The 22,337-nt window shown below is 37.2% G+C and overlaps 2 protein-coding genes across 4 annotated transcripts in view; one reads left to right on the top strand and one right to left on the bottom strand.

The window, feature by feature from the left end:
- KPNA5 (karyopherin subunit alpha 5) overlaps window positions 1-15,889 on the bottom strand; it is a 42,703-nt gene extending 26,814 nt beyond the window's left edge. Inside the window, exons 1-7 of one of the 2 annotated variants that reach the window (XM_038526635.1) lie at window positions 15,699-15,889; window positions 9,998-10,131; window positions 8,489-8,590; window positions 8,270-8,369; window positions 6,772-6,866; window positions 3,445-3,576; window positions 1,695-1,783 (exon numbers count right to left, since the gene is read on the bottom strand). In XM_038526635.1, coding sequence (XP_038382563.1) covers window positions 1,695-1,783; window positions 3,445-3,576; window positions 6,772-6,866; window positions 8,270-8,369; window positions 8,489-8,590; window positions 9,998-10,131; window positions 15,699-15,702 — 656 coding nt within the window. In that variant the 5' untranslated portion in view covers window positions 15,703-15,889. Of the gene's footprint in view, window positions 1-1,694; window positions 1,784-3,444; window positions 3,577-6,771; window positions 6,867-8,269; window positions 8,370-8,488; window positions 8,591-9,997; window positions 10,132-15,066; window positions 15,091-15,698 lie in introns of those variants that run through there. The other variant, XM_038526636.1, reaches the window with a different exon arrangement.
- A 3,635-nt stretch (window positions 15,890-19,524) lies between these two features.
- Window positions 19,525-22,337, top strand: part of ZUP1 (zinc finger containing ubiquitin peptidase 1) — a 28,665-nt gene continuing 25,852 nt past the window's right edge. Inside the window, exons 1-2 of one of the 2 annotated variants that reach the window (XM_038526633.1) lie at window positions 19,525-19,771; window positions 21,210-21,782. In XM_038526633.1, the coding sequence (XP_038382561.1) occupies window positions 21,224-21,782 (559 nt within the window). In that variant the 5' untranslated portion in view covers window positions 19,525-19,771; window positions 21,210-21,223. The remainder of the gene's footprint in view (window positions 19,772-21,209; window positions 21,783-22,337) is intronic. The other variant, XM_038526634.1, reaches the window with a different exon arrangement.

Genomic DNA, 22,337 nt, shown 5'->3' with positions numbered 1-22,337 from the left:
CACTACATACCTGGGTACTTTTTCTCCATTAGAGCTTTATTTTTTAGTTTGGTTTCTTTGGTCATGATTAGAAGCTCCTTAGAACATTTAAAGGAATTAAAACTAAGAAATGCTTACTTACTATTTCATAAACCATTGCCAACTTGAGATATTAACAAATAAGAAAACAAGACAGAGAGCAAAAGTAAAAAGAAATAAAGTGCTTAATCTATGAACCATATTATCAGGCCAAAAAAATCTCAAATTGAAAATTTAAGAGATACTTTTGATAGTATGAATTTCAAAATAACTGATATTGAACTCTAAATCACTATTTTCTTTCATAGCTCAGTTAAATTCCCAAAACTTTGGATTAATTTTGAATAAGTCCAAAGTTAATGACATAATGACATCGTAGCAAGTGGTTCAGTAGCCTGCACATAGGTAAGTATTCAATGTTGAGTGAAATACTGTGAAATCACTCGGTCTATGGAAATTTACTCTCTCTAAAGGAATAACATATCTTTTGCAAACTAGTAACTAAAAATTTATTCTTCCTATTCAATTCTTCAGCTTGGAAAATATGGCTAATAACACAGAAATGATAAAATTTTTCCTTTCAACCATCTCCTCAGTTTTTCCTTTTTCACCACCTGCAGGTGGCATCAAACCAAAACAAAAAAAACAAAACAAAACAAAAAAAAAGTCCACTTAGTAAATAATAATAACCAAGATTAATAAAGGAATCTACCCCTCAAATAATTTTATGTGGGACACCTGGGTGGCTCAGCAATTTAGTGCCTACCTTCAGTCCAGGGCTTGATCCTGGAGTCCTGGGATCGAGTCCCACCCATATTGGGCTCCCTACATGGAGCCTACATCTCCCTCTGCCTGTGTCTCTGTGTCTCTGATGAATAAATAAAATCTTTTAAAAAAATTTTTTTATGTAATTTCTGTAAAGATCCTTACATTATAGGGTAATTGCTTTTCTAAAAAGTGTATAATGTATTTGAAAAAGAAACCAGTAGATAAATCATTTAAGTAAATTCTAATTTTGAAAGAAAAATCTCTTATGATCTTTGATCTCTGAACATTTCAACATCAAATATAAAAACCTGATATCCTAAATACATCATCTGTTCATGTACTAAAGATGCCCTTCTTTAGCAAAATTTAAATTTTTATTGTACGAAAAATTACTACATACTCTTATTTTGTATAATTATTATTTCAACACAGTAAGCATCAATACACAATAAACACTGTTAGTGGCACCTGAGTGGCTCGGTCAAGTAAGTATCTGCTTCTGGCTCCAGAAACCTGGGACTGAGCCCTGTGTCAGGCTCCCTGCTCAGTGCCTGCTTCTCCCTCTCCCTCTGCCGCTCCTCCTGCTTGTGCTCTCTCACTCTCCTCTCTCTCTCTCAAATAAATAAATAAAATCAAAAAAATAAAAAATAAATAAAACACTGTTAAGTATAACTTAAGTACAGCTTAAGAGGATATAAAAGAAAAAAAAAAGAGGATATAAAAGAAATGATAAATTTGGAATTTTTTGTTTGTTTTACCTACGTTTAAGCTATTGCTCTTGCAAATACAGCTAACCATATACCAAATTGAAAAGCATCACTGAAGAACATAATTATGTATGTAGAATATAATGTAGAATATAGTTTTCTATTCTGAAACTAGTATTAATTTGTGATAGAGGTACTTACTCTAAAAGAGGTGGAAGTATTTCACAATTCAAAACAAAATCTCTACATTCTGCATTGTCACCAGCAATATTACCAAGTGCCCAAACAGCCTTAGGAAAATGAGAAAAAAATATTCTGTTACAATATCTTAAATGAGATACTCTCTCTACAGAATGAACAAATAGTTTACAAATTGTTAAAAAAAAAATGAAAACATGCTAATAGGACAGTAAAGAACGTTTAAAAGTACCATTTATTAACAATATTTTTAATCAACCGAAGAAGAACAGGGCATTAACATTTTTTAATTACACTAGTGAAATTATCATTATTCTGTTCAACGAAGGGAAAGTCTGTCTATGCTGAATCTACATGGAGACAAAATATATCAATTTAGTGAAATTTGCAATTACCTATACCTATGCCAAGGAATCCACTCACTGGGTAAGGACAAATTTGTAAAAGGGAAGGAGAGACAAAATATAGAAAAGTGAAGTAAAGATACTACAAGAATTGGCTTGGATTGATCTTTGAAAATAAGTTTAGAATTAGTCCAGGTTCATTCTAATTTTTTAAATAATTAGAAGTAGAAGATCAAATTATTCACTTATTAAATTTCAATTAAATGAATTATGCAAATGCAACTTATCATTTCATTACATTCTCACTTCAAATTTTTAAAGTCAGTTCAAAAGTAGACATAAGTTACTTTTTCAATTGGGAAAATTTTAATACCTAAAACATGGGTCAAAAATATTTTTAACATTTACTCTAGACCTAAATTTATTTTCTATTTTTTAACAAAAATTTTTATTTTTGTTAAAGGCACTTTAACCAAGGCACTTTAACCAACTAAGCCATAGAACCACCTTAAGAAAAAATTTTTGAAGTAAAGAGATTTTTCACCCTGAAGTCTAATATTCTGTTGGTGGGGAAATCAGTATATGTAACTTCTTCAAAGGTCAACTTTGAAATATTAAGAATTTAAAAAATTTTTCATTTGCCAGGGTTAAATCATTTTGCCTAATGAAATAATCAAGACACACATACAAACTGAAATATAATGATATTCATTATAATATTAATATTAATTAGTTGAAAATAATTTTAATATATAATAAAAGGTAACAAATTATGGTACATACCTGACTAGATAATGTGTAATGAGTAAAATTTTCTTGGAAGAATAGTTCATGTCATTAGAAAAGGCTCCCAATATCAATTAAGTGGGGATAAAAAACCATATATATAAAAAACTAAACAGATGAATGGAATGGTGGACCAACAGATCGATTTGCAATAAAAATAGTTCAAAAACAGAAATTTCAAAACATTTTATTTTATTTCATTGGTACAAAGTATATGTGATTAAATTTTCCCTCTTTACGACTCTGAGAATTTACTTATAAATGTTTATTTAAAAATAGTTCCATTAAAAATAATGTGGTATTTTAAAAAGACACAACAAAATAATTCTATGTACATGCAAAAAATACAGAGTCAGACTAGCTCAGGTTTAAAACTTGGTTCAGCAATTTACTGTGACTGGGTAAATTACTAATTCTGAGTTCCAGTATGCTGTTTTATACTCAGGAATAGTAATTTCTGATACCTGAGATCACACTTAGAGAGAACCCAGGATTATGCCTGAGACAGTTCATTCTGCCTTCTTTCTAAATTGACACTGAACAAAAATTACTACATTTTAACAAATGCAAGGCACCTGCAACTCTCTAGAGGACATTAAAATCTAGTAAATATAAAAACATACCTGCTCTTGCACATCTTCATGCTCTGAATTAAGAAGTTTAATAAATATTGGAACAGCCCCAGTTTCAATCACTACCTTGGTATGCAGAAAAGTTCCAGATGCTATATTAGTTAATGCCCATGCAGCTTCAAACTAAGGAAATAAATGAAAGCACCAAAGAAATGTCAGAAAGAAAGGAAGAAGAGAGGGAGTAAAGAGTTAGCTGGACAAGCCTGTATGATTTATGATTATAGAAGATTAATCAGATTTCATAAATAAAACCCTTAGTTTTAAAAAAGGATTCAATTTGGAAAAACAAAAACTGAGAAGAACATAATGAAAGATTTCAAAATCGTGAATACATGAACACATGTGAAATTATAATTCACAAAACTCCTAATGGTTACTATTCAGAGAGCCAGGTGTCCTAAAGCAAGCAGTTCAAAAATCAATGAGACACTACTTAATAAAGCAAAAGTATTTTTATGGAACTTAGAATCCTAAAAGGTACTTTTGTTTCCTTAGGGATGGATCATCTAGTTCCAACCTCCCCATTTTAAGAAATTAAGAAACTTAGAATTCCAGAGACTTAGCTGACTTGTTCAAAGTCAGAGTTCACTATGAGCAGATCCACAAGCAGGGCTCATAGTACTCCTATGAGCAACAGAACCTCTGAGAAGTCACTCATATCAATCCTACTTAAATTCTGATATACTAAAAAAAATAAAAAATAAATTCTGATATACTTAAATGAGATAGATTTGTAACAAAACAGAAAATTCAATCCATGGTTCCCAATACACAATTAACTAGTGAATTACTGAAAATGATCTACAAATTAACAAACTAAGGAGTGACTATAACTTTAAAAATATTTGGCATAGACAACTTTTCACATGAAAGGTACCTATCACTATGATTAATAGAATGAAAACTCATCCAAAAGTATTATTAAAAGGTATGAAAATAGTTACTATCATGTGTAAGTCTAAATTTCTAAGGGAGGAATTTATATTGGAAAAATATAATCCTAGTCCTAATCCATACTCCTAACCAATTCTAAACAAACAAAGAACAATTAAAAAGTTACCCCCTAATATTCTACTAGGTATACCCAGGAGAAAGCATTAAAGACTGCTGAATTCACAAGTTGACAAAATAGATAATTAACAATAAAAGAACAATAAAAGGAGTGATATGACTAAGCAGGGAATTATAGCAAACTGGAGAGCATAATTATGGTATTTCTAAAAAGAAGGGGAAAAAAATAACTTTATTGAAAAAAATAACTTTATTAAAAAAAAAATAGGGTGGGCCCAGGTCCTATTCAGGTCCACTAGATCTTTACTAAGTGGCAGGAATGCCATCTCTTCTGATTTGTCAAAAGAAGCCAAAAATCTAGATTTTCATATGAAATTCCCAACGTTTTAAAGGCTAATATCTAAATGTGAATACATTTTTAAAACACATGCAGGACAAACAAAACTTGTTTGTAGGCCAACATGGCTTGTAGCCCTCCACTGGAAAACCTTTTCAACAGACCAATAATCAGAATTAGCATATTTCATATGATCTTGGGTAATAGAACAAAGCTACAGCTATCCCAAGCCCATATTGCTGAATTTTGTTAAGTCTTAACTGCAATGATTAATACATGCCAAACTCCCCAATGTTCTTCTTGAATACTCTACGCTTTTTGGAGCTGTTCCCACAACCTGGTAATAACTTTCTTCTTTTTGGGTTGCCAACTCTCGTTCATCCTTGAGACTAGCCACACAATACTACCTTTGTGAAGTCTTCTTTAACTTCCCTTACACAGATGAGTAATTATGTTCTGTGCTCCTAAAACACTTTGTTTATAGTTCTGATATAGCACTAAGTATACTACGGCATCAAAAATCTGTTTACATGTTTGTCTTCCCCAAAAAAGAGTGAAGAATTTCTGCAGAGAGGGACAATATTTTAATTTTGTAATACAAAGACTTACAATATACGGCTAAAACTAGCACGCACTCAGTTTTATTTATACATATTTACTCATTTCCTCTTTCATTCATTTAGAATTAAAATGCCAAATAATAAGCTATATAAATCCTGCAACTCTTGGGTGGCTCAGTGGTTGAGCATCTGCCTTCGGCTCAGGGCATGATCACAGAGTCCCGGGATCAAGTCCCACATTGGGCTCTTTGTGTGGAGCCTGCTTCTCCCTCTGCCTGTGTCTCTGCCCCTCTCTCTCTGTCATGAATAAATAAATAAAATCTTTAAAAAAAAATAAGCTATGTATCGGGAGACTTGGGTTTTAGTATGGAGTTGGGGCTTAGACATAAAACAAATGGACTAGAAGTCATGACCTTTAGTCCTTACAGCGCTAACACCCAAAGACTTTGAAAACTAATGCACAGTATGACTATATATAATACCAAGTGGCTTTTTCCTCAGGCATCCTTATTGTAAACACTCTCAAAATTTTTCAGCATAAAAGTCATGATAGGTAACGTTCACATGTGCAACACATTCCTTTGCTTATTATCTAAAATGTGAAGAGCTTTTCTAAGTTACTCAGATAAGTGGAACACTATTTTAAGTTGCAATTTCAACAACTCTTACTCAAATAAATACCAGTAACAATCTTCTACTACTGACAATAGCACAGATAAACTAGGTTCAGGTCTTGTGCAATTCCTGATAGATTAGATTCCACACTGTACTCCTACATAAGAATATATATAGCAATGAAGTCAGGAAAAGCAATCTTTCTTAAAAAAACAGTAAAACACTTGCAAACTTCAGTAATTTACTATTAGCAGCCAATTACCTGGAAGATATCTTACAACTGTCACTACAATATAACTGAGAAGCAATGCTCATTTAGAGAAACCTAACTTTGGTCATGTTTTTAGTTGATTATATTCATTTCATTTTTTTCAAAAAAAAAAAAAAGAATTAATCAAATAAAAATATTTTAAGAGGTAAAAGTGTTTATACTAAAAAGTTACAACCCTAAATAACTAAGAGCCAAAAAAAAAAAAAATTATTCATTAACATTTTAATTTGAGGTTTTCTAAAATGAAAAAGTTATTAAAGGTTGACATGTACAAAATTTTTATTACCATTAGGAATCATTTTATATAGTTTTCCCAAATATTTTAAATAAAATAACAGTCCCAAGAAGAAACCAGCAATCATAACATGACCAAGGCAAGACAGGTGGCAGGCACTACCTCTTCCTTTAATTACCAAGTATTTCCTGAATGCTTACAATATATTTAGCATTGCAGAGGTTCACTAGAAACTTTCATTGTATGTTATTTCTCAAAGGACATTAAGAAAGAAAACTTTAGAACTCACCTGTAAAGTACAATTTTCATTTCTTTCAAGAAATTTCACAAATCTCTGTACAACTCCCGGTTTCTGTATAACCTGATCTATTGGTGGGTTAGGTTCTAAAAATTAAATAAGAATTAAGTTATTACACAGACACAAAAAGACAATAACCTGGTCCCTGTGTCAATTTACAGGATGCACAAAATAACTCTTTCCTAGGTTTTACTGACCAAGTTTAAAACCCTTAGGTGGACTTAACGGAAGTAAACAAATATTCTAATAATTGCAGTGCTACTGGAAAGCAAATTCTTATTCATTAATTATAGTAAGAGAAATTTTAAAATATTTTCTACACAAAAATTTAAATTTTTTAAGTTGAAGACTGTTTGTTAGAAGGTTACCTTCACAACATGGAGTATTACAGCCTAACACTCAAAACACCAACTGATAGATAATGTTCCTGCTAATTCTTTATAAGCATACCCCAGGCAATGTCTCCTCCTCCCCTACCAACCATTTTCTAATGTTTCTCAGCCAAATGATACTCTGTTTCATCAGATATCATTCATTATTCACAGAAATGCTACTGGATTATGTAGGATTCTTTATCAATTTTCATGAAATGCAGAAGGCTTTTAAGAATCATAAAATCTCTAGGAAATTTTAAAACAAAGATATGCAAAATTAAAATCAAGATATTTCAGCTATTGGCAATCTAAGTACTAACAACTCTTTTTTTTTTTTTTTAAGATTTTATTCATTCATTCATGAGAGACACAGAGAAAAAGAGAGACAGAGAGACAGAGAGGCAGGGACACAAGCAGAGGGAGAAGCAGGTTCCATGAAAGGAGCCTGATGTGGGACTTGATCCCGGGTCTCCAGGATCACACCCTGGGTTGAAGGCTGGTGCCAAACCGCTGAGCCACCCAGGGATCCAGTACTAACAACTCTTTCTCCCTCCCTTGGCTTCAACATAAAATATACTCTCGTGATTCTCCAGAAACTTGTCTGTTAATGTTCCCTATATATAAAACAAAAAGGATTAAAAAATACTTCCTTTAGGGTTCCCTGACTGGCTCTGTCATTACAGCAAGTGATTCTTGATTTTGAAGTTGTGAGTTTAAGACTCACATTGGCCATGGAGCTTATTTAAATAAACTTTATTAAAAAAAATAGATCTATTTACATGTACATTTTATTTTATTTTTTTAAAGATTTTATTTATTCATTCATGCGAGACAGAGAGAGAGAGGCAGAGATACAGGCAGAGGGAGAAACAGGCTCTCTGCAGGAAGCCCGACGTGGGACTTGATCCTGGGACTCCAGGATCACACCCTGGGCTGAAGGCAGGCGCTAAACCGCTGAGCCACCCAGGGACCCCCTACAAATACATTTTAAAGAAGAATTAAGAACTAATGACCTACTGACAAGGAAAATGCCTTAAAATAAAAAATATCTAATAAGTAAAACTCTATTACAGAATCTTATAATATCAAATAAGCAAATTGAAAACAATTCTTGCCTTTAGAAAGTAGCTTTCTAAATTTCTGAGTTGCTGTTAGCTGTTGATCAGCATTGTTAGAAAATATCATCTGAACCATATCTGTGGTGATAACTTCTTCCTAAAACAAAGAAAATATACTTTATCACTTAAATATTTTACATGAATAATCACTGCTATATTCAGTAGCTCTGAAACATTGATGAAGTATAATTTGAAAAACATTTTTATAATACCTACCTCTGGAATGGGTACAGTGGAACTGATATCTGGATCCTGGATAGGACTTTCTAGCATAGATTCATCATTTCTGGGCAGAGAGACATTTCTTCGTTTGAACAACTGTAATAAAAAGAAATCACTTTATACACTGGGCTTTCCATAAAACACTGAATTCCCATAGAATTATATTTTTTATTTAAGTGAACAAAACAAACTGATGATTTAAAATTCTAAATAGTATTTCTCAATCACTGTACCATGATAACCTAAATTATCTTTGAAAAGTTAGAACTTTCCAAAGAGCTTGGTTAGCTCTTATCCTGCAGACAGACTGCTTTGGGTCGTTCTTAACCTCAGGTCTTCTACCAATGGCCGGTCCCATAAGTGGAGTACACATTTACATTTTACAGCATTCAAAAAGCACATATGCTCACACTGATATATGAGATGTCTAAGAGTTTTTCCAAGAAAATATTAATAAAAAAGCAAATTAGTTACATAGGAGAAATAATGCGATATATTAACAAACATATAGCAGATTACTAAGGAATAGAGAACACCTCTCAACGAAATATGGCCCTATCCTTATTATTTCAAGAATGAATAAAAATAAAGAAAAAAAAGAGGAATGAGGCATAGTGAGGTCACTGAGGGGGATATATGGATCATTTCCTATATCAAAATATACAAAAAAAATCTGGTATATTCTTTTTGATAGCTGAAGAAATACTGCTCTTCTTTAACCAGTATACATTTCTTTCTAATCATTTACTCAACAGACTTTTTTTGAGTCTTTACTATATTATAGCAGGGACTGATAGTAAGGACTGTGTTAGATACTATAGATAGGGAGATGATAAATCGTATATCTAAAAGAGGAGGACTTTCCCTACTTTTTATTATTTGCTAGTCCTTCCTATACATTAATTTTAATTCATGCACGTGAGGACTAAACCCTCTTAATTACTTATATATACTTCTAAATTTAAGTATATCTTGGAATGAAAAATGTTGAGATATACTCTTTTAAATGATTTGTCCGTTCCTTATGTCACATATACAAAGTTCAAAACACAGAAGGCTAGGAGAGCTAGCTGGCTAATGAGACTATAGAAGGAACAGTATGAGTGGCATAGGAAGAAGACTGTAATTAACTTAGGAGCAAGAACTGTGAAAATCACAAAGCAACAAACGAAAGTAATGTTTTTGTCAAATTTTATAATGACAAATGGAAGTGATCTAAATAGGCTCAAGAGTAAGAAATTCCTTAACACTGGGATAAAACATGATGAACATAAAATGTTTATCAATAAAACAGAAAAGCTATTCCTCTCAGTGATTAAAAATAGCATAGGATTCTGATTCATGAATTATTCCTGTAGTCTAATAAAGAATAGATTTATTCAATCTCCTAAAAATATTTTTTCATTTTAAGTTATCTAAAAATAAGCAATAATAATGTAACTTCTAAAATCTATATAATGACGTTTCTGTGTTACACAGAATTAAATATTTTAAGACACCTACCTGCTCTTCCCTTTTTTGTTTTCGAAGTTGTATTCCTTCTTCTTCTCTTCGTCTACGCATCTCTTGGGGATTTAGGGCTTTATTCTTATAACTTTTCATCCTATAGTTATCTTTCCCTGGACTAGCCATGGCATCTTAAGGGTAGGAGAGAAGAAAAAACATACTGACAATTCTCAAAACAACATGAGATGTCTACTCAAGGAAAACTAAGTTCATGCTTACGGCTTAAATAGACAGACAAAATTAATTCTTAAAATTATGTATAAAGAATATGTTCCCTCATTCCCATATCAAAATGGAAACAAAAAGATCAAAATATTTTTGGACTAAACTATCAAATAATGGATTTTGGTTTTAATACAGATAAAGTCATTGACCCTAACTTCACTGATTTTAAGATGCACTCCCCAGTGCCTGGTGTTTTGATCTTTCTGAAGTGGGACGCATCTTAACATCATTGTCAGCTAGGATATAATCAATCATGAAATAGTTGGGTAGAAAGCTTCTATACTACAGCTCCTGGCAAGATCTTATTTTCAATGGAATATGGTATTAGGCTTCAATAAGCAGACCTCAAACATTTTGGGGGGTCTGGCTGCTTTCGTTTACTTCAGAACTAAGGCTCCATGGGTCATGAATTCAGTCATGACTGCAATACTAATTTGCAGTACTACTGTATAATTACTTCTTTTTAAATACTGAAATACTTGTATACTTTATTTTTAAGTAGTTTTAATATAAATGTATTTTAAAACATTAACATTTACATAAACTTCCTTACAAGTATGTTTACAATACTTTATATAACATTTTCCATTTAAAATAACGTGATAGGCACGCCTGAGTGGCTCAGTCAGTTAAGCATCTGCCTTCGGCTCGGGTCATGACCCAGGGTCCTGGGATCAACCCCTACATCAGCCTCTCTGCTTCGAGGGGAACCTACTTCTCCCTCCCTCTGCTTGTGCTCTCTGTCAAATACAATCTTTACAAAAATAAAAAAATAAAATAATGTGATAATTTTACTTTTGGAAACCAGAGAGAATGTTCGTGATCAATTAATGCTTATAAAATAAACAGAAGAAAAGGCTGGCATTTATCTGCCATTTCTGATGTTGAAGATAAACTAATTATACAATAAAACATATGCATTAAATCCTGTAAGAGCACAGAAGATATAGCAACTAATTAAGGAGCTAAAGGAGCTCTGAAATTTATCTTAAAAGAGCAAGAATTTGCCAGAGAAGAGGATGAAGAGAGAAAAGGGAAGGAATAAGCATTTCAAGCAGAGGGAATATATGCAAAGGCAGCATTCTTACAGAAGACTGGCATAAACATAAAACGGTAAGAAATTAAGTATGCCTGAACAAAAAAGATTTGTGGGAGAAAAGGCAGGAGATAAAGCTAGATAGAAAGGTAACTAACAACACATATGGTTCCTGAAATCAAGTTGAGAAATTTGGACTTGATCCTGAGTAAAGAAATTTTAAAAATTAAAGAGATTGTTTCAAACTTTGATGATAAAGAACTGAACTAAAACAGTAGCTTAACTGGAAATGTAGAAGACTGGCTGATTACAGAAACATTGCAGAACTGATTCAATAAGAATCAGAGACCAAATAAATGTAAGGAATATGTGGTGAAGAAGAAAAAGTAGCTTAGAATGACTCCATGGTTTTTAGCTTGAGATATTTCAGTACAGCAACAAAATAAGACAGGGAATAAAGATGGAGTATCAGAGCGATGGTTTTGTTTGATTGCTTACTTGTTTTTGAGCTTGTTTTGAGATGAAAGCAAAAAATTGTTTTATTTTTTTAATTTATATACAGTAAAAATATCACTCTTTTGGTATAAAGTTCTATGAGTTTGACAAATGCACAGGCAATAAAGATACAGAATAGCTCCATGTTCCCTAAAAAACCTGGTTGCTGCTCCTATTAACCCTTCTCCCACCCTTAACACCTGGTAACCACTGATTGGGTTCTCCATCTTCAGTGTTCTGACTTTTCCTGAATTTCACATAAATGGATTAATAACAGAAGTCTTACTTTGGCTTAAATTAGCGAAATTGGAAATGCAAAATGTTCTTAAATTGGCTTATTTTATTTAGCACAGTGTATTTGTGTGATCCATACTGTTGGCATATATTGACAATTTATTCCTTCTTATAGTTGAGTAGTACCTTATTGCATAGATATTCCAGTTTATCCACTCATTAGTTGAAGGACATTTAGGTTGTTTCTAGTTTAGTGCAGTTATAAAGAAATCTGTTATAAATATTTACATGCAGGTTTTTGTGTAAATATAGGTTTTCATTTCTCTTCAGGTAAATATTTAGAAGTAGGATTGATAGATAATATGGCAAGTGTATGCTTCATTTTTTATAAGAAATTGCAGAGTATTGTACCATTCTGCATTTCCACCAGCAATGTATAAGACTTCCTGTTGCTCTGTGTTCTGTCTACACTTGGTATTGTCAGAATTTTGTTGTTAATTGTAGCCATTCTACTAGATGTATAGTAATTTTCATTTTAAAGATGTTATAATTATATACTTATTAATACTTAGGGCACATACAGGAGATTAAGACCTATAGATGGTTAAAAAATAGGGTCAAAACTGATGAAGAGTCCAAACTGATCACCCAAGATCATGCAGAGCTATAAAAGAGAGATGGCCAAGGGAGAAATCTTGAGAACGTTTACCTTCGATTGGGAAAAGGAAAGAGCAAAGGAAACCAAAAGAAATAGGTCAGAGGAATAAGATAATCAGAAGTAAGAGTCCTGAAAGAGAAGGGAATTCAAAAGACAAAGGAGTATTTCATTTGTAGTAGCACTAAAAATAAGTCACTCAATTTATTCATTCATTGATTCATTGAACGAATACAAGTTCCAACAATAAGCTAAATACCACATGAGGCAAAAGATGTGATAATTAGGTCACTGGTAAAGACAGAAAAATTTCATTATAGGTGGAGCTAAAAGTAGAATGGAATAGGCTGAGCACTTCAGAATGATTTAAGAGGTACTCTCTGTCTTTGAACCTATCACATGTATATTCTAGCAATTAAAGTGCATTTATAATTGACGAAAATCCTTCTTTCAAAGGATTTAATGAATGGATTGCAACAATACTGTGGACCTACAAATACTTATCATTAGAAACAGCTCAATCTAACTTTATTAATAATAACAATGTTCAGCATTATTCTCTAAGCATTTCATATATAAAAATTGTTTTATTAATAAGAGTTTAGGCTCTGGGAAGAGAAAAACAGAGATAAGTTCACTGCAGAGCAAACTGGGCTTCAACATTACTTGTTGCATTACGCTCAATAAGTATAAAACATTTTAGCAAAATGAAATGTTCACAGCAATAAGCATCTTAGTATTTATCACCTACAACATTAGGCTTTTCCAGGTCACTGGCCTCTAATTTTTTTTTTAATTTTTTTTTTTATTTATGACAGTCACACAGAGAGAGAGAGAGGCAGAGACACAGGCAGAGGGAGAGGGAGAAGCAGGCTCCATGCACCGGGAGCCCGACGTGGGATTCGATCCCGGGTCTCCAGGATCGCGCCCTGGGCCAAAGGCAGGCGCCAAACCGCTGCGCCACCCAGGGATCCCCTCTAATTGTTTTTGATCACATATCCTCATGTATGCAAAATATATTAGTGCATTCATCCCCACATTTATTTATATACAAGTATTTCTAGGCTAAAATTCCATCCCATTATAAAATTAACAAAAGTTTTTTTAAAAAGGGAATAGTTTTAAAAGGTAAAGAAACAATTTCTAATATCTTCTCCCCACATTTGATTCAATCACCTTGTGCCTCCCCAACCTACACACTCAACACTAGTACTTCTAAGACCATTATTCTAGGTGACCACAATTAAAACCATGAATATACATTTGGGGAATATAAAAAATAGTGAAAGGGAATAAAGAGGAAAGGAGAAAAAAAGAGTGGGAAATATCAGAGAGGGAGACAGAACATGAGAGACTCCTAACTCTGGGAAACGAACGAGGGGTGGTGGAAGGGGAGGTGAGGTGGGGGGGGAGGTGGTGGTGACTGGGTGACCAGCACTGAGGGGGGCACTTGATGGGATGAGCACTGGATGTTATTCTGTATGTTGGCAAATTGAACACCAATAAAAAATAAATTTATAAAAAAAATAAAACCTTGAATATAAATATGTCAACCAAATAAAATCTACTCCCAACAACTCATGAATCATTGGTTTCCTTTTCGGATATAGTACTAACTTCTTACTGAACACCTGCATCCTCACTGCAGTTGCTTTAAACCGGACAAGTCCAAGAAAAGTCATCTCTTAAAGGTGCCTGGCCCAACAGGATTGTTCCCTTTTCTATCTTTGCTATCTCATACAAATTATTTTTTAAAAAGATTTTATTTATTCATGAGAGACACAGAGAGGGAGAAGCAGGCTCCCTGCAGGGAGCCCGATGGGGGTGGGGGGCTGGATCCCAAGGACCCCTGGATCACGCCCTGAGCCCAAGGCGCTCAACCACTGAGCCACCCAGGTGCCCCTCATACAACTGATTTCAAAAAGAAAAAATGACATTCACATACTTCGAGGTTGCACAAAGGATTTCCTTTTATTTTCAGTCATAAGCTTATTTTTTTCCTTCACTTAGCTCTTTGAAAATACTGGCTTGAGGCTGGGAAAGTAACTGGAATTTGAACTTCTTCTATTTATCAACCGAATTTCTCATGCCCCTAAAAAAAAGCCTCCATTCCTACGGGTTTGGGTGCCTAGCAGCAAAAAAAAAAAAAAAAAAAAAAAAAAAAATATTTAACATCGGCACAAGACGGGGAGCCTGCCTGCCGACTAGAGCCCCGACAACCGAACAGGCAGCGAAGACGAGACACAGCTGAACCTTGTTTACCAAGAAAAGTCGCTTCCCTACAGAATAAGAATCACCGAGCGTTGTAATTAAGAGACACCAGGTCAGAGGTCCGTTCTCTTGGGGAGAAAAAAAAAAAAAAATGTTTTAAAAGCCTAAGTGTAAATGCCGATGTCCTAGTCTTTTGAAGCATCACTATACCGTTTCATAGCTTTCGGATCCTTCATCTCCTAGGCACCGCCGAGGAAAACACCTATTAAATTTCCATCTTGGGAGGGGAGGCAGATGACAGGCCATCAGAGAGAAGCATGTAACCCACCCACCCTTGCCGGCGTGGACAGGAGCCCCCCCCCCCCCCCCCCGCCCCGGGGCACCTGCACCTGCACCTGGCGCGCCGCGACCGTGCGGCAAGTAGGCCCCCGGGGCCACCACCCGGGCCGGATTCCGGGCCCCGGGGAACTCGTAACGCGCTGCCTGAGCCACGCAGACGCCGCGTCCCGGGAGCGAGCGACGTCCGACCAGCCCTCGTACCGAGAATCGGGGCCCAGGCCCGGGGCGGCGGCACCGGCTCGGCCCGCAGGGCTCCTCCCGCCTGCGAGGCTCTGCGTTCCCGCACCTTCGCGGCAGCGAACACCGGGTCCGGCGGCCACGCCCCCGCGGTCTCCCCGCGGTACACCGGGGGGCGGGGCGGAACCCCGATACCCGGCAGCACGGCCTGTCCTCGAGCCTCCGCCAGCAAAGGGGCAAGTAACGGTGGCCCCTGGACCCTGTAACTCCCAAAGGGACCTGGCCCGGGGTTCTCACCCAACCTGGCCTGCCCGCCCCCGACTTACCCATTAACGTGGCACTCTAGCCGGCGTCTTAACTGCCCAGTTCCCGGCGGCGGCGTCCGCTGCAGGTAACCGCGGGGCCGCCACTCCGCCCCCAGCGTCGAGCGCAGCGACCAAGCCGGCAGCTCAAGATGGCGGCTCCCGGCGCCCCTTCCCCGAGACCCCGAGGCTCGGCTCCCAGAAGCCCTTGCACGCAAGCGAGCGGCCTAGCTCCACCCCTCAAGGGGCGTGGCCCGCATCTGCCCCGCCCCCCGCCCCGCCTCCCGGGTGTCAGCCGGGAGCGCGCGCGGTGGCAGCCGCGTGTCCTCCCGACCTCGTCCTCCGCGCGAGCTCCCCTCCATTCACACTCAAGCGTGGGTTGCGTTTGCAGATTCAGTCATTCATCCTTCAAGGTGGTGTGGATGGGGAGCCTAAGCGGCGCCGGGCGCTGTCACCGAATAGTAGAGCCGCGCTGGGGGTGCACGACGGAAAATGCAACCTCGTGGGGCTCCACCGGGGAGGCTCGGCGGCTTCAGCTGCATTAACCGCTTCCTGTGCGTCCTGCTCGTTCACGGGTTTCAATTTTGCCGTTTAAACTTCGGATTCTATGACATCTGTGAATTCTGGCAAAAAGTCCCTGACGGATGAATAGTTGCAAATAAGGAATTCTAAATTAGTGTGACACAGAAACTTTGTAATCCAGCCTGGGGTTCAACAGCATTGAAAGAGACTTTTCCAGATGCGATGCTGGGCACGGAATATAGAAGATAAAGAACACATCATTTCTGCCCCTATGAAGATCCTGTTTTCTATCTTGTTCTGTTTGCTGAAAAATTTCTTGGCTTATCTTCCAGCTCTGGATTGAAATAGAGATAGATAGATAGATAAATAGATAGATAGATAGATAGACGATAGATAGATAGATAGAGGTAGGTTGAGATAGATAGATTGAGAGGTAGATAGATTCTGCTATTGTATTATTAAATTCTGCTATTGTATTTTTAATCCCAAGAGCTATTTCCTATTTTTGAATCAGGAATTAAATATCTTTTTTTTTGTCTCTCTGAAGATATTAATTGTGGTTTCCTTAAAGTACTTTTTTCTTTTTCATTCATTGTCTCTGATTCTTCACAGTTTTTTCTTTTCTTTTTAAAGATTTTATTTATTTATTCATGAGAGAGAGAGAGAGAGAGGCGGAGACACAGGCAGAGGGAGAAGCAGGCTCCATGCAGGGAACCCGACGTGGGACTCGATCCCGAGGCTCCAGGATCAGGCCCTGGCCAAAGGCAGCGCTAAGCCGCTGAGCCACCCGGGCTGCCCAGTTCTTCTCCTTTATGATCGTATTGGGTTTCATCTTTCCTGCCACCACCATACACTAATGCTTGGTGATCGTTGAGCATCTATTCATATTTAAGAGTGAGACACTAAAGAAAACTACTGTAAACTTGGTTATCAGACGAGGGTTTACTTGCCCATTATTGGCCTCCCTACAGAGTAATAACATGAGACTTTGGCTGTTTCATTGGAGAACTATCTAAAAGCCTTTATCTGTAGATCTTTTCTCTCAGACCAATGATTTTCCCTGGAGAAGAATCTTTTAATTTCCTGTCTGGAGGGCACATATCAGACATCAGAATGTGATGGGGGTTAAAATGGCCTCATAATTCAGTATTTAGCTTTCACTATTACCCACTTATAGTCTAACACCTTGACACCCCTCTTAGCTGTGCATTTCTGACTTTATAGTCTTTCTGATTCAGTTTCTTCATGAAATCAAACCTGTAGCCTTCTGTCTTAAAAGGAAAGGTAACTTGGCACCCTGGTTATGGAGGAAATCCGGAAGTGGGGTTCTAACTGCTCCTTATTCAGACTTTTCAGCAGACTATTCCTCTCTTCAGGCCCAGTTTTAGTATGTTTTTCAGGAGTATCTAGTCTTTAATTTGTGAACATTTCCAGAATTCTTTTGTTTAAACTGATTAGTTTTTGTTGACTTCTTAGCCAAGTTAGTTACTACTCATCTGTCCTTTTTCTAGCTTTTAAATGTTGCTAAAATCTCATTAGCATTTACTTTTATTATTTTTATTCTTCTAAGTCATTTTAGTAGATTTTGAGAGGCAGGGAATATAAATGTACATGGTTAGTCTGCCATATTGAAGCACAAAACCCCAGATATACTGTACATTATCAGATTATGCCACTCTCCTATTTAAGTATTCTAATAGTTTTCTACAAAAGCCTACATTATTTGGCCCCTGCCCACAACTCTGACGTCCCATAGTAACCACTCTTCCTTCTAATTTTTTTTAAAGATTTTATTTATTCATTAGAGAGAGAGAGGGAGAGAGAGAGGCAGAGACACAGGCAGAGGGAGAAGCAGGCTCCATGCAGGGAGCCCGATGTGGGACTTGATCCTGGGACTCCAGAATCACGCCCTGGGCTGAAGGCAGGCTCTAAACCGCTGAGCCACCCAGGGATCCCCACCACTCTTCCTTCTAGAACATTACACTTAGGTTACAAATGTTCTTTTTCCTTCAGTCTTACAGCCTTTGCTCTTATTTTCTTTGCCCTGAATGTTCTACCTTCTGTTGGTGCAAAATTTAGCAGCACACTCAGCTCCTCAGATAGACCTTTTCTAACTATGTTAGTACTACCTATAAATAACCCAGTTTTATTTTCCCCATAGCACTTATCACGATCAGTTCGTTTAACTTGTTTTTCTCTGCCTCAAGAGCGTGTAAGCTTCAAATAGCCTGCATTTTGAATATTTTGGTTACTGCTGCAGCCCTAGTTCCAAGCGAAATGCATTTCGAATATACACTCATTATATATTTATCGAATGAAACGACAACTGAGGCCTAAAAATAAGATGCATGTCATCTTGTAACCTGGAGGCAAGAACTTGTCTTAGTCATCTTCCAACTAGAGCAGTTTGGATTTTGGCACATGGTAGCATCACAAGCCCTTTATTGATATACCGTGGTAGTCAGGCCCTAGGGCATTGTGGACTCGTGTAATGAGAATACCTCAAAACCTATTAAAAAGAGACAACTGCTAGTAATATTTGGGAGTATATGCCTTCAGCCTTCTTTATTCACAAACAAAAACACACATACACTCAAAGGCAGTTTTACATAAATAGAATTGCACTAGAGATATTTTTTATTTAAATGTTTATTCAGAAACCTGACATGGATATATTTGCCTATCAACAAATCTAGAGGTACAAAATCATCTTAAGAACTCTAAATTCCCTTATAGGAAAATATCATAATATATCCAGTCTTCCGTTGTGGATATTCAGGTTGTTTTCAGCTTTTAACTACTCATGGTACAAAAAAATTTAAGGAATAGTGCCATGAACTTGTATATATATATATCCTTGCATTTGTGTGAGTCGTGTAAAGTATGAGGGTGAAAGTCCTGAGAGGATTGGATACTCCCAAGTTTAATATGCGGGAAGGAGAGCATATTTGCCATTTTGGCTAATGCATTGGTAGGATAGTGGAGAGAAGAAGGATGACTACATTTCCAGGGCCTGAGAGAAGGCGATTCCCTCTCTACAGGAGGGAGTCAAAGCCCCCTGAGATACACGAGAGCCTGGGCTGCTTCTAAACACCATCCTCCTGTGGTCCTTGCAATCGTTCTAAAAAAACAAACAAACAAACAAACAAACAAACAAACAAAAGAAAACAAACAAACAAACCGTCGTAGGATTTCATTCTGGAAATTCTCAGAGCCTCCTGCGCCTCTCCTAGTACGTTAGTAGTCAGCATCCTGAACGGAGGATACAAAAGACTACGACTCCCAGAAGACACCACGACCCCGAGAAGCGTGGAGCAGTGCAGGCTGGGAGGCTTTTCCTTCCGGGAGGCGGGGACAGAGGAAAAGGCTCTTTGAATGTGGTGATGGAATTTCGAGTGTTTTGGAGGCGCTGATTCTTTTCTTGGTTAACTGAGAATCTCTGGGTGTAGGGAGGGCCTGCGTCGGTTCTTCCTTGGACGGGCCCTTCTGTGCGGGAGAGCCGGACGGCGCCGGCGGCGGACCCGAAGAGGAAGCTAAGCCTGGGGCAGTGCCGCCGCGGCCGGACCTTCGGGCGGGTAGGAACCTGCGGTCCCGTCCCCCGTCCCCCGTCCCCCATCCCCCATCCCCCATCCCCCATCCCCCACTCCGAGCCCGCCGCTGTCTGGCCCCGGGAAGAGAAGAAACTGGGCGTGACGTTCTTACCCTTGGTGGGTTGGGAGAATTTCCTTCTAGAGTCAGAAACTTGTTTTCACATTTTTTTTAAAAAACTTTGTTTATTCATGTGAGACACAGAGAGAGGCAGAGACACAGGCAGAGGGAGAAGCAGGCTCCATGCAGGGAGCCCGACGCGGGGCTCGAACCCTGGCCTCCAGGATCAGGCCCTGGGCCGAAGGCGGGGGCTAAACCTCTGAGCCACCCGGGCCGCCCTTCCTGTTTGTTTTCAAGTAGCCCTTGGCTGAACGATGTAGGAAGTTTGTGGCTGTGGTTGCTTTCTGAGGATTCTTAACAAAAAGCGCCTTTTGTCGGTACCCAGTGCTTTCTTAGTCCATAAAACCCTAAAGTGACTGCAGATTTTTGGTACAATTCATTTTATAGACCGAACCTCAAAGACGTGGATGCGATTGTTTTACGTAACATTTTGAAACCTGAGTTTGTAATCCAGTTGGTTCTAGAATCGGTGCTCTTTCCTACCATGGTTACTCTGTTTTGTTTGTTTGTTTGTTTGTTTGTTTGTTTTTTCTTTCTTTCCGTCAAGAAAACAGCGTTTGGAGCCCAACTGGGTTAGCATTTTGGCTGACCATTTTCTGGCTTTGGTGACCTGACAAATCCTCCGTATGGGATGACAATAATGTTACTTAAATTACTTTGATAAATCTGAGGCTCTTTTTTTTTTTTAAGATTTTACTTATTTATTCATGAGAGACACAGAGAGAGGCAGAGAGAGAAGCAGGCTCCATGCCGGGAGCCCGATGTGGGGCTCGATCCTGGGACTCCAGGATCATGACCTGAGCCAAAGGCAGATGCTCAACAACTGAGCCACACAGGCGACCCATCTGAAGCTCTTTAACTGTTAACTCCTGTACCAAGATGTGTTTATTTACACTCCCCATTGTTAACAACTTTAAGTTTCGGTATTTAGATCAGTTAATAAGATTTCTTCTTATAGTTTTCTCATAACTGACTTGTCTTACTTGGGAAATTTTATGAACATTATTTTTTTTTCTCTACCTCAGACGAGACACACTTTTCTAAACATTTTAAAAGCTATTTATTTTTAAGTTGAACTATTATCGCCTTTATTTTGTTGAAACCATAAACTTAAAATTCAGTAGAGAAAGTTTGGTTGAGATTTATAAAATGAGGTGTGTACATTTGAGGAATAGTTAAGTACATCAGACTATCACCAAAATAATCCAGTTTTAAATATTTGTTAAAACTTTGTTTCAGATTATTTTATAGAATGCATTTCTCTTCGGCCTTTCAAACTTAAAATAATATTATGTTCTTTTCTAGCTACCGGATGTACTATGCTTTCTTGTGATATTTGTGGTGAAACAGTAACCTCAGAACCAGACATGAAGGCTCACCTTCTAATTGTGCACATGGAAAATGAAGTTATATGTCCATTTTGCAAGTTGTCAGGTGTGAATTATGATGAAATGTGTTTTCATATTGAAACTGCTCACTTTGAGCAAAATGAACTAGAAAGAAGCTTTGAAAGGATCAATACGATACAAATTAGAACTTCAGATAACAGGAAGGACAACACCTTGCAGTGTAGAATGGAAGTTAATTCTAGTGTCCATTCAGCTTGTGCATCTAATCATCCAAAAACTTCACCTCAAAGCCTGCCTAGTGATGACACTTTAAAACATAAAGCCTATTCGGAGAACTTAACTGAATCTAGAAAATTCCTTAAAAGTAGGGAGAAAGAGTGTGACCTATCTAAAATAAAAGGATCAATTTATGAAACAGTGTATAGTCCTCCCGAATGTCCATTCTGTGGAAGAATAGAAGATTGCAGTCAAGATATGGAAAATCATGTGAAAACGAAGCATGCCAATCTTTTAGACACTCCATCAGAAGGTAAGATGTTCATTTTATGTAATAAAACCGTAGTCTCAGTTTAATATATGGTGTCCTAAAAATTGGTTTATAAATCAGATTACTGCAAATGTGGTTTTTTTTTTTTTTAAGATTTTATTTATTTATTAGAGAGAGAGAGAGAGAGAGGCAGAAACAGACTCCACGCAGGGAACCCGACATGGGACTCGATCGCGGGTCTCCAGGATCACGCCCTGGGCTGAAGGCGGCGCTAAACTGCTAAGCCACCGAGGCTACCCTGCAAATGTGTTTTTTAAATACAGTTTATAACATTGTTCATTTGCTATTATTGCAATCTAAGAATATAATTATGGAAAAGAATTTTGATTCAGTTAATGTTTCAACTACATTGAGAGTAGTTTTAGAACCTTTCTGAGGAGGAATACACTCGGAGTCCATTTTTCAGAGGGCATGCTTTTATTTACCACCAGCCCGATGGCATCTGAACTGTATTGGACTCTGGTTTTCTGTGGTTCTGAGATTGACTCCCTTATGATCAGAAAACACACTCTGTGATGTTAGTTATTTTGCAAATAT

The sequence above is a fragment of the Canis lupus genome, chromosome 1 (genome assembly GCF_011100685.1).
Source record: "Canis lupus familiaris isolate Mischka breed German Shepherd chromosome 1, alternate assembly UU_Cfam_GSD_1.0, whole genome shotgun sequence".
In the NCBI taxonomy this organism is placed as follows: domain Eukaryota; kingdom Metazoa; phylum Chordata; class Mammalia; order Carnivora; family Canidae; genus Canis; species Canis lupus.
The sequence above is the reverse complement of the archived record's forward strand: the minus strand, read 5'-3'. Positions and strand labels throughout refer to the sequence as shown.